This window comes from Solanum tuberosum, unplaced genomic scaffold, assembly GCF_000226075.1.
Source record: "Solanum tuberosum cultivar DM 1-3 516 R44 unplaced genomic scaffold, SolTub_3.0 scf00076, whole genome shotgun sequence".
Classification (NCBI taxonomy): Eukaryota; Viridiplantae; Streptophyta; class Magnoliopsida; order Solanales; family Solanaceae; genus Solanum; species Solanum tuberosum.
Window position 1 is genome coordinate 1,634,171 of NW_006239000.1, and position 14,737 is coordinate 1,648,907.

The 14,737-nt window shown below is 32.9% G+C and overlaps 2 protein-coding genes across 2 annotated transcripts; one reads left to right on the top strand and one right to left on the bottom strand.

Moving 5' to 3' along the window:
- Positions 1–3,235: 3,235 nt before the first annotated feature.
- Positions 3,236–6,865, top strand: LOC102599688 (phosphatidate cytidylyltransferase 1). The gene is made up of 11 exons (XM_006346124.1): positions 3,236–3,307; positions 3,427–3,680; positions 3,781–3,932; positions 4,446–4,587; positions 4,680–4,836; positions 5,319–5,366; positions 5,445–5,528; positions 6,018–6,146; positions 6,231–6,287; positions 6,397–6,477; positions 6,776–6,865. The coding sequence occupies exons 1-11, from the start codon at positions 3,236–3,238 to the stop codon at positions 6,863–6,865; spliced, it is 1,266 nt and encodes a 421-aa protein (XP_006346186.1).
- A 282-nt stretch (positions 6,866–7,147) lies between these two features.
- LOC102600021 (trigger factor-like protein TIG, Chloroplastic) lies at positions 7,148–13,769 on the bottom strand. The gene is made up of 13 exons (XM_006346125.2): positions 13,357–13,769; positions 12,480–12,563; positions 11,996–12,124; positions 11,545–11,633; positions 10,837–11,020; positions 10,216–10,306; positions 9,884–10,038; positions 9,201–9,293; positions 9,002–9,094; positions 8,482–8,562; positions 8,249–8,398; positions 7,767–7,862; positions 7,148–7,574 (listed from the first exon to the last, which is right to left on the bottom strand). The coding sequence occupies exons 1-13, from the start codon at positions 13,672–13,674 to the stop codon at positions 7,497–7,499; spliced, it is 1,641 nt and encodes a 546-aa protein (XP_006346187.1). The 5' UTR covers positions 13,675–13,769; the 3' UTR covers positions 7,148–7,496.
- Positions 13,770–14,737: the final 968 nt, after the last annotated feature.

The following is a 14,737-nucleotide window of genomic DNA, read 5'->3' on the forward strand; positions in this document are numbered from 1 at the left end:
AACTTTAAAAATTGAACTCATTAAATCTAAATTTTGATCTCGTCTATGCATAATAATTGAAAATTTACATTAATTAAGTCTGAGCCATTTATCACAAAAGAATAGATGGCACGTTATCAATACACGCACTCTATATTGCTCAAGATCTTAGTTTCACAATGATATATGTCTTGATAATTAAATAGATTACTTAATTAAAAAAATTACGTAATATAAAATATAATATTTGTTCAGAATGGTCGGAACGTAACTCCACATATAGGGGCACTTTTAGTACGGTTTATATGCCACTTTGATTAAAAATCATATAAACTATAGTCCTTGTGAATATAAAATTCATAAGTTGTTTGACTACTTTTAGATGGAAATTGAAATATATATATATATATATATATATATACTAAAGCTTTAGTTAGGATCAAACAACTTACTAAACATATTCAAATATATTGAATTAAATATGTATATTTAAAAATAAATAAATTCAACATCTATTTTATATACAGTACGATAATTTTAATCTTATATATATGCGTAGGGGCAAGTATGCAATTAAGGGCTACAAGAAGGGCATATTAGTAAAGAGCGATTGCATGGATTAGGGGCAACGTCGTAACAATTGTGTTATCATGTCTTGATGAGTTGCTGGCAAGTTTTGTTGTAGAGTGAAAGCTAAAAATATTGGGACCCAAAATAATAAAATGAAAAAGAAATGTCAATTCTTTTAATTAAGATTTTAGTATATAATATTTATAAAGTTTTGTCAATGTTATGTTTAAGTAGTTTTAAATATATCCAATAAAATATTTAATTTACAATAAACATAATCATACTTTATAGTAAAAAATTATAAAAAAATATATATTGACCATACAATATAGCTTGCGAAAAGTCAAAAAATATATAATGACTATACAATATAGATATACACGGACTATACATTATCACATACTCAAAAAATTGAATATAACTTAACTATACATGAAATATACATGAAGTATACATCGACTATTCAATCTTAATCAACTCTAAATAATCCCAAAATTTAGATATGAAATCCTCTCGATGTTTCGAGTCTTTGATAAATAATTTGCTCGAAACGATTTATATTTGCGATACATCAAAAAAATTTAAAGAAGAAGAAAAAATTGGAAAAAGAATCGGAAGAAGAAACTGTTGAAACTGAAAGAAGAAACTAGCACAACAAACGGGCTCAACAATGAAATATTCGAATTAATCAGCACTCTAATATAGATATTGAACACCGAATGAAAACAAAATAATTATTTAAGAAAACAAAATATTATAACAGTTGTTTAACTTTTATAATCATTTCAGGTGATGACTATATTATGATCAGTTTCACAATTCATAGATATAAATAAATATTTTATTTCATTTTTCGTTTCTATTTGAAGATTATATTAAAAAAAAAGTATTATTTCCTTATCGCGAAAATAATGAAAATAAAAAAGACAAGACAAAGACAAGATAAATGAAATTAATTATCACGGACAGGATATCAGAAAGCGAAATAAGAACTATGTTTCATGTGGCTGTACCTGCATTTCGACATCATTATGAACTTAATCCAATTTTATTTGTCATTTTCCCAATTGTTCATCCTAATTCATTTTTTTATTTTAAATTAATAGAAGAGAAAAATTCATATAAGTGATATTTATTAATTGAGGATAAATTTTAGATTTGCTATGTAATTATTATTATTATGTTTGAGTTTTTTTATTTATTTCGAATCATGAGGATATAAAATGAGCTTAAATGAAGAGATGAAAATTTATATAGTCGATCTTAACTTATTTGGAATCAAGATTGTGCCTTTAAAAACTTCTTGCTCAAATGTTGCCATGTATAAAATGCCAGATTCCAATTAAATCTCTCACCTACACACAAATTCATAAAAATTAAAACGTTTTGAATTTTCTTTCAATTTTTAATTAAGTGTTTTAAATAAATTTTAAATATGAAAGAGAAATATTAGTGCCTTATAAAACTTCTTGCTCAAATGTTGCATATTCTATAAATAACCAGATTCCAATTAAATTTGTTACCTCTTAATTACACACCAAATTCATAAAAATTAAAAGATTCATTTTACTCTATTATTTTTGCATTAATTTCCTATCTTTTTTCTTCTTTTTTATATAATGATAACATAATAATATACTAATACTTTTTATGTATAAAAAATCAGCCCATGTAATAGTAATATATCATGCCTTTAATAATGAGTTTGAATTCTTTAATAAACCGAATAATTAATGGATAGTGAATGTCTATATTTCTTCATTTCCTCCCCTTTTTATAACTCCCATATATTCAACAATATAATTACTCTTACATTTTCTTTTTGCATTAAATTTTGGGAGCAATAATCATTCAATAATATTTTTGCATATATATACTTTTTATTCCTTTCAACAATAGTGTATGTTATGCTTATTAATAACATAGTATATATGTTATGCTGATTAATAAAATAAAAGATAACGAAAAAAGAGAGGCGATTATATAGGTACATAATTCTTTTGTCCATTTTTGATTAATTTGTTTTTGGCTGAGGATGAATGCTTTTACGATAGATATGGAAATTTTGATTAATATCTATTTGATATATTTTTTTCCCTTCTTATAATGCCACCTTATTTTTACACTGTTATCCTTTTGTTTTAAACAAAGAAAGATGCAAGTAATTGTTGCAGTGTTCTATTTTGACACTTACACTTATTAGTTTTTTTTTTTAAACTATGGTATTAGTTTATAGATAGTGAATTACATTTGTTCATGTTTGTAGATAGAAAAATATATAAAACGATAATAAATTAAAGTTGTTATCACGTTTAAGGACGGATAAGTTTACTAGTATTTTAATAATTAACAAGAATATCTAGAGACTAGTTAAGTTAAAATGAGTGCCACTTGGCAATGAAAAGACCAACCGTAACATGCAAGTGAAGCGGACAAAGTTTTAACATTCAATTGTAATTTTATTACACATTAACGATAAATCAGCAACTACGAATTACCATTTTAATTTTAATTTTAATTTTTTCATGATCTAGCTAAAACTAGATTAATTAATTTTCACGTAACTCGTGATTAATCTAAGAAATTAACAACTAATTAACTTACACAAAAGTGATCACCTCATCTTTAATTTGTTCATAATTAAGGTACAAGAAGAAGAAGAAAAAAATTAAAATTGAAATTAACAATGCATGATCATATGATGCCTTCATCACCATCAACACCAACCCGAATTCGACGTAGACGGACGCAGGATGTGGTATTCTTTCCTTTATGATATTGTAATTCAGATATTTCTCAGCTGTTATAGCGAAATATTGTTAATGATCTATTTCAGAGAAAATATGATTGTTATAATGAAATGTCGTTTTATGTCAGATATTTCCTGAGCTAAGCAAATTAAATGGAGGTCATTTACTTATGGATGATCAAAACAAATACAGAACAATGTGGATTCGAACGTATTCGTCTCTATGGATGCTTATAAGCATTATAATCATACTTTACTTGGGTCATTTGTATATTTGTGCAATGGTTGTTGTGATCCAAATCATCATGACATCTGAGTTGTTCAATCTACTTAGACGAACGGATGAAGATAAGTGTCTTCCTGGATTTAGGCAACTAAATTGGTAAGAATTCCTCTGTACTTTACTATGATTTCGAGTTTCGACTATTCAAAATTGAAAAGAGATATATAACTAGAGTATGCATTTTATGTTGTTGATTTAGGTACTTTTTCTTCACGGGCATGTTGTTTGTATATGGACGTATACTTAGCCAACAACTTGTGAATACTGCAACTATTGATGAATTCTCGTATAAGTTAGTAAGCAAGGTTATAAAGTATCAGATGGTCTTTTGCTATTTTCTGTATATTGCAGGTTTGTTCATCTTTTTGAAAAGTTTATTGATATAATACATTTTGGTTTTGATGCATCACTTGATTCGAGGATCTTTCAGAAACAGCCTCTCTACTTCTACGAGGTAGGGGTAAGGTCTGCGTATACTCTACCCTCCTCATACCTCACTTGTGGGATTACACTGGGATTATTGTTGTTGTTGTACTTGGGATAACATTATTTTCATTGACATCTATTTACTTCAAATTTGTTTCTTTTCATTTTTTGAGTCACTCTATCATTTATGACTTTAAGAACTTAGAAAACGGAGAGCAATTTGAAGAAATGACCTTAAATCTTTGTGTATTGATACCCCCTAATCGAATTGTTTGGGATTCAGAAGTGGAAGAAATCGTCTTATATTACCAAATAACGTCCCTATTGTCATAGCTATGGATATAGGGATTTTGAGAATACGCCTTAACTTACCTTATTGTGTTTCACAAGCTTTTTAACAGGAGATGTTAAATATGTAATGCTTGTTTGTATTTGCAGGACTTGTTTGGTTCATTCTAACGTTAAAGAAGAAGACTTACAAGTATCAATTTGGTCAGTATGCATGGACTCACATGGTTCTATTTGTGGTCTTCACACAATCCTCTTTTACTGTAGCCAACATATTTGAAGGCATTTTTTGGTAATATATAAGTTCTCAGGAAGTTAATAAATGATGATATAACAGTATTTTACTCATGTAGAGTGCATAAACATTTGATTCTTCTGTTGCAGGTTCCTTCTTCCAGCATCACTTATCGCGATGAATGATGTAGCAGCTTATTTCTTCGGTTTTTTCTTTGGGAAGACGCCTTTGATCAAGCTGTCTCCGAAAAAGACATGGGAAGGCTTCATTGGAGGATCTATTGCCACCATGATAACAGCTTTCTTGGTCAGTGGTACCTTTCCAGGACTTCCAGTATTTTTTTTTATCTTCCTATTATTTTCTGATCAAACTGATAATGTTAGGTCCGTCCTTGTTCAGTAATATGGTATCAGAGCCAGGTCCATCCCTATTTCAGCCCTCCATGTTATATTGTTCACGCTCCTGTTGGTGGTCTGGGCATGTGGGGTGTCTTAGAGTGCGTTAGAGTCCTACATTGGTCGGAAAATGGGCTAGTGATCTCCTTATACTGACTTGAGTAGTCCTCCCCTCATGAGCTAGCTTTTGACGTTGAATTAGGCATAAGGTCCATATCTTAACGTATCCAATACTTAATGTAGCTTTTGGCATTGGTTCATGCATTAGGTGGTATATCATATATGGCTTGTTACATGATCTTCCCTCATCTCTTTAGACAGAAAATTGTAATGTGAAGTATACTGTAACAAAATGTAAGTTTTGTATAATTGAAATTTTCAGCTTCTATGCAGTTTGCAAATGTCCTTGGTCGTTTCCAATGGTTGACATGTCCAAGAAAGGTGAGATATTTTATCTAAGTTAAAGAAAGATATCAAGTATGATTCTCGATGATTACTAATCTAACAAAGAAAATACAGGACCTATCGACTGGTTGGCTTCAGTGTGATCCTGGTCCTCTATTCAAACCAGAATACTATTCCATAGCTGGATTGACTCGATGGGTGAGTCTGCATCCGGGATGTTTATTGCTTTTCTGTGTAAACTATGATCTTGCTTTTCTGGGATGTATATTAACTAAAGTTGTTCCCTCTCTCATCGCGAAATTAAAAGTATACAACTGTTCTTTTAGCCTCAAAACTCATGGTATAGATCATCCTAATGGTAACTTGAAAAGAATGAATCCTCTGCAACTGTTTTGACAGTTCTTTCTACCAAGGATATGTGGTCTTTCTTACTTGCTGAGTTTTAAGTTTGATCAAATATTTTGTTTGATTCATATTATCAACAACAACAACATTATGCCTAAGTCTCAAACAAGTTGGGATCGGGCTATATGAATCCTCATTGTTTCATTTAAGCTCAACTCATGTCAACATTCATCTAGCACTAAGCAAATGTCATAAACTTCCTCAGCACTCTACATTTTACTTGAAATTTCTCTGCTGCTTACAGAACTTACATACTCATTATCATTTAGTGAAATCTTACAGTTCCCTCTGAAGGAGATATCGATACTTCCTGTGCAATGGCATGCTTTATGCTTGGGTTTATTTGCATCCATAATCGCTCCGTTTGGGGGATTTTTTGCTAGTGGATTCAAGAGAGCCTTTAAGATCAAGGTCTGTACAGCTTCTAATGGAAACTGAATGTTATTTTTGTACATTTTAGTCATTCATTTCCTTCATTTACATGGAATCGTCCAGGATTTTGGCTATTACATTCCTGGACATGGCGGTTTCACTGATAGGATGGATTGCCAGGTAATACTCAAGAAGCAGATAAAATACTTGATTGTTCTTGTTTTGAGAGTTCCTATTATGTGAAGGTCAACAGTGTAAGATAAGCTAAGGTTGTGTTATATATGTGCAGATGGTGATGGCCATTTTTGTCTACATTTACTATCAGTCATTTGTTCCTCAAGACTACTCTATTGACATGATTTTAGATCAGGTACTTGCTGATTCTACAATCAACAGCAGTGTGTTGTCTTGTTGTCCGCTTATATTAGTAGTCACAGTATTGCTCCTGTTGTTTCTTGTACTTCCATTACTTCTTTTTCGAGACTGCTTTTGGATTGTTTTTCCTTGAGCCGAGGGACTCTCGAAAACAATCTCTCTCCCTCCTAAGGTAGGGGTAAGATCCAGATACACACTACCCTCTCCAGACCCCACTTGTGTGATTATGGAATTACACCGAGTATGTTGTTGTTGTGCATAAGTAAGCTAACTGATTAACCTGTTTGCTGCAGATAGTAAGGAATCTCAGCTTTGAGGATCAGAAAACACTTTACTATAGGCTGGGACAGATATTTAGGCAGAGGCAGATGAAAAATTATTGAACAGTGTTATCAACTTTGCACAAAGTATTTTTTTTATTGGTTGAGATATGAGGGGTGTCCCTTTCTTGCACATTTACTCTTCTTAAACTCATTCTCAGAGAAAGTTTTGCACCAATTTACTATGCTTACTTGCCAAGATCAACCTTAAATAATATAAGGTGCTTCAAATACTGACAAGTACAGTGATGACTTGAGAAGAAAATTAAAATGATTTTATTAACCAAAAAAGAAGGAATAAATTGCTTAATCTCATAATCTAGGCAAGCACAAACACACTGAGACTAGGTAACAGAAGGTTTGAATTAAAAATGAATTGGTTAAAGTGTATACAAATAAACAGTTCTTGAGTGCCTCTCAAAATAAGTGTAGTTTCAGTTCAACTTTACCAAGGCGACGATTCATCATCCTGGAAATTGCATTTGGAGATCAAAAAAGATGCTCAAGATTTTGCAGAGCTCCTTCAGCTCGAGCCAATAATCGTGCAGCAATATAAGTTCTGGAAAATTGATACTGCTGAAACTTGCTTGAAGCATTTATCACATCAGTTCCCGTGACACCAATGTTGACGGAGTTCTCAGAAGCATCAGTATAAGTTGAAACTTATCAGTGAACATTGAACATTTCTGTTTTTTCACCTAGTTATGTACTGAATCTCTGCATTTTCCCTTAGCCATTCAAGTACTTTTGCCCCTTCAAGTACCTCTTGTACCTGGCCAACATTGAGGGACCATCAGACTATATGCACTTTACTTAATATGGAGAACAAACACAAGACTTGCTTAACTGGTGCAATTTTTGGTAAAGATAGTTTCCGCATTTCTATTATGATTAAGTCGCTTGAGGTTCTCCGGTCAATTACATTTAACAGGTTATTGTCAGAATGATTCAGTTAAATACCAACCTGTAGCTTAACTCGGTCCTCATCGTACTCCTGTTGATGCTGTTGGAATTCTTGAATTGAGTTCTGAACCTCCTTCACTAGCTCCTCAGTTGAAAACTGCAAAGTCCAGTAAATGAATAATGATCAGAAAAGGTAAGCTGCATTGTCAGCATGCCGAAGTATTTGAACCTTTCTCATGGCTACTCATGGTAAAATGAGGATATCATTACTAGAGAGCTAATTTACTTTTCAATGCTCACAGTACTTGGTCAAAGTAAAATGAATTTCCTTCGCACTTCTTTCATTGTTTTGACTAGTTCGTACATAACCAACCACTTAAACAACTACTGTAATAACTCTTAAAATCTTTAGACAAGCAAAAAAGGAAAGGGGGTGGGGGGGTGGGGGGGAGAATACTAAGATCATAGAAATTAACAAAAACTTAAAAGAAATATAATGTTGGAGTTCTGATAGGTGGATCACATAAAGATGAAGAAACGTACCTGCAAATTTTCACGTGTAAATATGTCACCAACAGCTAAATTTTGCTTTATGATACTTATTATATTTTCTTTTTGTGTCTCAAGGAACTCATTCACTGCCCTTGGGCTTGATAATGATGCTAGCTGCTGTTCGTTCAGTTTCATATTTGCCTAAACAAAGATAATGATTAAATTAGAGCATGCATAGAAGTCCATAAACGGAGAGACAACTGAGTGGCGAATGCTGGTCTGACCTGCAATTGTAAAAGTTGAGCTCCATAGAGTTGCCTTCCTTGCTCTTGGAAGAGAGATTGAGGAATATCAACTTCAACCATCTAGGAAGTAAGAGAAGATACCATAAACTCATAATAAAATGTTCAATAAACAATAGTCCAATACATGTACAGAAATAGTCACCAAACTTATGGTATATGCATGAGTGCGAGTCTGTGGCATCACAACGTTATAATATGTCAAACAATAACATTCTTTTAGTAGTGAGTAGAACAACTGGTACCAATAAACCTAAGTGGTTCTCACTAATTGGGGTAGAAAAGTTGCTCGACGAATTTTGTTACATAGGAAGTGGATAGTGTGTTTATATGGTCATAAGCCCATAATCACAAGTTTAGGGGGAAAATCAGCTTGTGTGATTCGCAAGAATGGGTTGATGAGAAGAAATTTATCGATCAAGCAACACATGGTTGGTATGGCTTCCATGTTCGTATTTGCTAAATGCGACTGCTGAGTATAAAAAAGGAAATGGAAAGGAACCTTGTATAGCTGGTCAAGGATGGCATTATCAGTTGCTTGGTCTTTAGCTGCCTGTTCAACTTCAAGACATCTTTGTAGCAACGCTTGCTTGACCTGCAAATTATGTATCAGAAAATTTCCTCAACTACTACGTGATTCGGGAAAATAAATTGCTTCCCTGCAACTTCTCTGCACGTATGAGAAAAATAGAAGTCCTCACCTCCTCAATGGAGCTGCATCCTGGGAGAAGCCTTTCAGCAATCGAGTCATTCAACTCAGGCAAATCTCTGTAGAACAGTTCCTTACATGCAACCTGATAAGAAAAACAGAAGGAAGGACTTGAACTGAGAAGCTCAATACACTAATTGGCAAAAAACTTGAAATGATCTCAGAAAACCGTATGATCAATCAGCCTTAAAGTGATCGAAGAAGTTGGAATTTCGTTTTCTTAGAAACACCAATTGAAGTCCTTATTTAGACAAGGGAAAAATGTCCCACAACTAAGAGTTAAATTCAAACCTAGATTACTATCCATTTCAACTGACCATTAAGATTATGCAATACTTCTCTATAGAAACCGCCAACTAAATTGTTTGAGGAACACAAGTTGATTTTGGCAGTCACCTACTTCTTTGCAGAGATAGTGGATAAAACACCTTTTTTTTTCCGGGGTAATTATTAGTAGCTGCCACTAGGAGTGGTTTAGCATTTCAGAGATTTATACATTTCGGAATATATAGAGAGCGTCTACTGCTTTTTATTTTATTAGAATAACATTGGCATGAAATGAGTTTTCATGGAGTAATATAGTCAGAGAGGATTTCGTTAAGCCAACTCTAAACATTGGGCAGCTAGACAGGTTGACTTCACTTGAATTCTTTATCAGGTAGCGTAGGAACTCACAGTGAATTGAGCATGAACACCACGAAGATCTTCTTGTTTCCATGAGTCTGGAAATACCAAAGGGAATGACTTCGTTTCACCTCGTTTAATACCAATAATTGAGTCACGAAATCCGGGAAGGACATTATCTCCATCTTCTGTATCAAAATTGAAACCTGAACCATAGATACAGATACAATCAGCTCAAACACTTAAGAGAAGCAACTTATGTAATCAAACATTCGAGCAATTGGAACTTGCAAAACTTCAGTCATATAGTTTACAGAACAACTAAAAACCTACTTGGGAGGCAGTAATTTCATTACAAATAATCTATTAGAGAAATAACAGACCTTTACTCTCTGCAGCTGGTATGGTTTTAGCGTCTGATCCATCTTGCTCAATCGTAGTTGCTGATATATCAATCACTGCGACATCGCCAACCTGGAATTTTTTTGGATACTTATGATAAGCTACTATGCACAAAAGAAAATCCATCTCAACTACTTATGTTTGTCCGGGGGACTTAAATCTCCAAAGTTATGTCAAATGCACATAAATTGGACAAAGCAACAGTACCGACATGATCAATACTCTGTAAATGAGTAAGCTAGGAAGGAGCCAGTAAAGAGTTGTAAAAATTGCATCTGATGTTGTTAACTCTTCAGCAAATTAGACATGATGGCTTTTTTCTCATAAATCATATTTAACATGTTCAATGTATAATCTAGACACTTAATTAGTAAGGAAGCAGAGACAAGTTATATTGCTCGGACTCTTCAAAAATGTCAACCGGTGCGTGTCGGATTCTCCAAAGTAGTGTATTTTTGGAGAATCCGACACAAGCGCAGCATAAAAAATGAAGAGCCTGAGCAACTTAGGAGAAAAGTATTAAGTAAACTCAATCGCAGACTCTTAAGATGCTTTCAAGAAGCTACCCGACTAGTCTGAGCCTCTGAATAACTATTAGTTACCTGTAAACCCCTATCAGTAACAATTCTCAATGCACCCAGAGACTTGTGACGCCGTATCAACTCTTTTTCTGAAGCTCTTTGAGCATCAATATCGCTGTCAAGCTCAACAACCACCTTAATATTCTTGTATGCATCATCAGGTTTCCACTTGATTTCAGGAGCCACATCAACAACCACATCATACCTATAATCATCATTACTAACAGGTCAAGAATTGCCTTCTTTTCATGACCATAGGCCAGTAAGGCCACAGCAGATATGCTATGTCAAGTTGACCAGTATCTGAATGTGACATGTCTTCCCAAAGGCCGTACACCTGTACTAGTATGCCTCTGTCCCAATTTATGTAGCATCGTTTGACTTGACACAAAGTTTAAAAAAGAAAGGAAGATTTTTGAAATTTGTGATTTCAAACACTACTTGACCATTTGTGTGGCTATAAATCATTTCATTAAAGGTAAAAGGAATTTTAAAGTTAAATTATCTCTAATTATAGTAAGGAGACATTCTTTATGGGACAGACTAAAAAGAAAAACGTGCCACATAAATTCGACAGAGGGAGTACTTAACTAGATCAAACTCTTCCCACCTTTCAATTTTAAAGCTCATTTCATAGGAACGAGAAACTCTAGATCATGAAACATTCAAGTTTAGCAGCTGTGGAAAATAAAGTTACCAACTATCTTCATTTTTGAGTGTTTAACAAACCTCAAGCAATTCAGAGACAGATAAGTTTTTTCCATGTCTTCAAATTTGGTCACAATGCGGATGGAGTCTTCATATGCGTTCCGGGTAACCTACAGTTTAACAGCATCCATGAATCAAACTTAGCAAACCAAGAAAGTGGAAAGCTAGTTAGAACAATGCAGATTCCCTATTATTACTCATAAGCAATCAAATATTTGCAAAGCAAGATATAAACTACATCCTAGAACTGCCAAAACTGTATTAACAGACACTACTTTGGCCCTGCATTGTATTTATTTTTCTTGATTCCAACATTAGTGAGATACAGAGGTCCTAAATGCTACAGGTATACAAGCGTTTGACAGGTTGTGACTACTGACTAGTAACAAATTCAAACATCAAATTTGTAACAACAGTTCGAGAAGCTTAAACTATTACAAGATTAATCAATGGTAGAAGTAGTATGACGCACCGAAGACATGGCATGTGGAAGTGTTCTTTTCAGAATAGCTTCAACTACAGCGTTTTGAATATTTTGCTTCCCGACAAAGCCAACAAGGATATCTTCTGGAACATTCTTCCCTGGACGAAATCCAGGAACCTGAACATGTAAAACAGATAGTATGACCAAATACTTCAATTCCTCTCGATAACAGCTGTGGAATTAGAATTTAGTGATGGAATAGATGGTCAAGAAGAAATTTAGCGGAAAAGGAAGACACTTCACCAGTATCCAACATGGAAATTTAAGTCATACTCAATAAAATGATATGGATCTTAGAAAATCAGAATGATATCCAGTATAAGAAAAAAAAATCAACTTAAATGAAATAACATTTATGAACAATCATAAGGTCATAGTCTTCTCCTCAAGGCAATAAATTAGCTTAAAATAGAATGTAGCTACCCAAGTTGTTGGCAACAATAATAAATTAGAAAAGGTTCTCGTTTATCACCTTTGAACGTCTCATGAACTCTTTTATGACTTTTTTGTAGCAATCCTCACATACAACAGTTGGAACTTCAACACTCAATCTGATCTGTGAAAAAGTAAATAAATGAAGTTATATGATGGACATGATAATGACACTCTTTGTTCGAGGAATTGAAGCAATTGAATGAGAGCCTTCAATCCTTTGGATACTTCAATTACTATAGATACGATCAAACTACAATTCAAATTCGCAAATTGACTTTTCCCATGTAATTGTACCATTTTTAATGCATCGGCTAAATTGATTAATCTTCGAAGTTAAATTGGATTAGATCAACTCAATATTTCAAAAGTATTCAAAAACTATACGAAAAGTACAATATAAGTTGCAATTATAGTCAAATACATTTCAACATGTTGATCAAAGTTCATATAGTTTGAATATCAAAAAGCAAAAAATGACGCATAAACTAGACCGGAGTGAGTATGAAAAACACAAACCTTTGTGAAAAATCAAAACCATGGGGTTGAAAAAGAAAGCAAAAAAGATCTATAAATAAAACCAAATAGTGTACCCTTGTTAGGCAAATCCAAAATTTGAAGCTTATGAGTTCGAGAATATAGTTCTTTTTTAAGTTACTCAATTCAAAATCAATAATTTATACATATTCAATAAATTTCTTAATACAAATATAGAATTTGAACCAAAGCTACTGAGTTAGGCCGAATCCATAATCATACTCTAGCTCCAACCATGCTGAGATGTCACTATGTTAGCCGAAAAATCAAATCTTTCTCATCGCACGGGACTTGCCTAGTGCAATTTACCTCTCTCATGTGATTGGCGAGTTATTACACTGGAGCGGGGTTAACCCTAAGAAGGAAACCAAATAACTTACCCTTGAATTGGGTTCCTGTGTCTCAGTAACATGAAGATCAGCTGGAAGTTTATCTTCAACAGTTTCAACAACACCAGAAGCTGCTGCTGCTGCCGCTGCTGCTGCTGCCGCTGCCGCTGCCGCCACCAATCGAGCTGAAGCCAGCTGGTGCACTGGAAGCTGTTGTTGAAGAAAGGAGGAGGAGAATTGGCGGGAAGACGAATTGGGTTTTTGTTTAAGCAAGAATTTATCATTGGGTTGAAAGAATTGAGCTTTTGTAGAATTTGATGGAAATGAGAAAATTGAAGGATTCAATTGGATGGAAATTGGAGTCGCCATTTTCTTTTTCAGTTCTAAGCAGAAATGCAGAAGTGATGAAGATAACACTACTCCCCTTTGTGTCTCACTCTCCTAGAAGCAATTTTCAATATAGGATAAGGTAAGAATTTATAACATTAGAAATGATAATTACTTAATTCATATTATTTCTTAGCAAAAAAAAAAATAATCTTTATGAAAATGGAAAATTAGGGGAGTTGATTTTATTGTAGTTTACTAACTTATTTTTAATTGTATATTAATTTTATGAGAAATTTCTATTTTCACATAAAAAAAATATAAGAAATCTTGTTCGTTAATTATATTCTAATTTTATTTTATTTTTTGACAAGAAATTTGAGGGCGAAAATAAAATGTGGTAATTGAATATGGACAAAGTTTCAAGGAGGAAATATTTTTACCCATAAAATGTTGAATATTGTTAATAATATGATATTTTTTTTAAAAATAATTATGCGGAATTGAGTTAAAACAAAACTATAAGATCATGTTTTAAGTATATTTTTCATCAATGTAACCTAACACAATAAAACATACTAGTTGGATTGAATCCAATAATTTTGTTTCTTTTAGTTAGTCTCGACTAATATGAATAGAAAGAACGTTTCTTGCTTGTTTAATAAAGTCAAATTTTAGTCACATAAATGAAATGACTCGCTAAAGCATCTTTATATATGTATGAATAATAAAATTTTAAACCCATTAAAATTCATTACTAATCCTCAAAAGTCAAAATCGATCATTTCTAAACTTGTAAAATTTAAATAGGGATAAGGGTCTGAAAAATATCCCAACTTTGATCGGATTTGTTGTTGCGATACTAAACTTTCATAAGGACCTATTACCTCCCTAAACTATTTAATATCGTATTTTAAACATATATATTTGCCCACGTGGACATAAAAAATAATGCAAAATTATAAATAGTAATGTGTCCACGTGAGCACATATATACCTTTAAAATACACTATTAAATAGTTCAGGGGGTAAAAAATACGGTATTAAATAGTTTAGGGAGGTAATAGGTCCTTATGAAAGTTTAGTATCGCAACAACAAATCCGA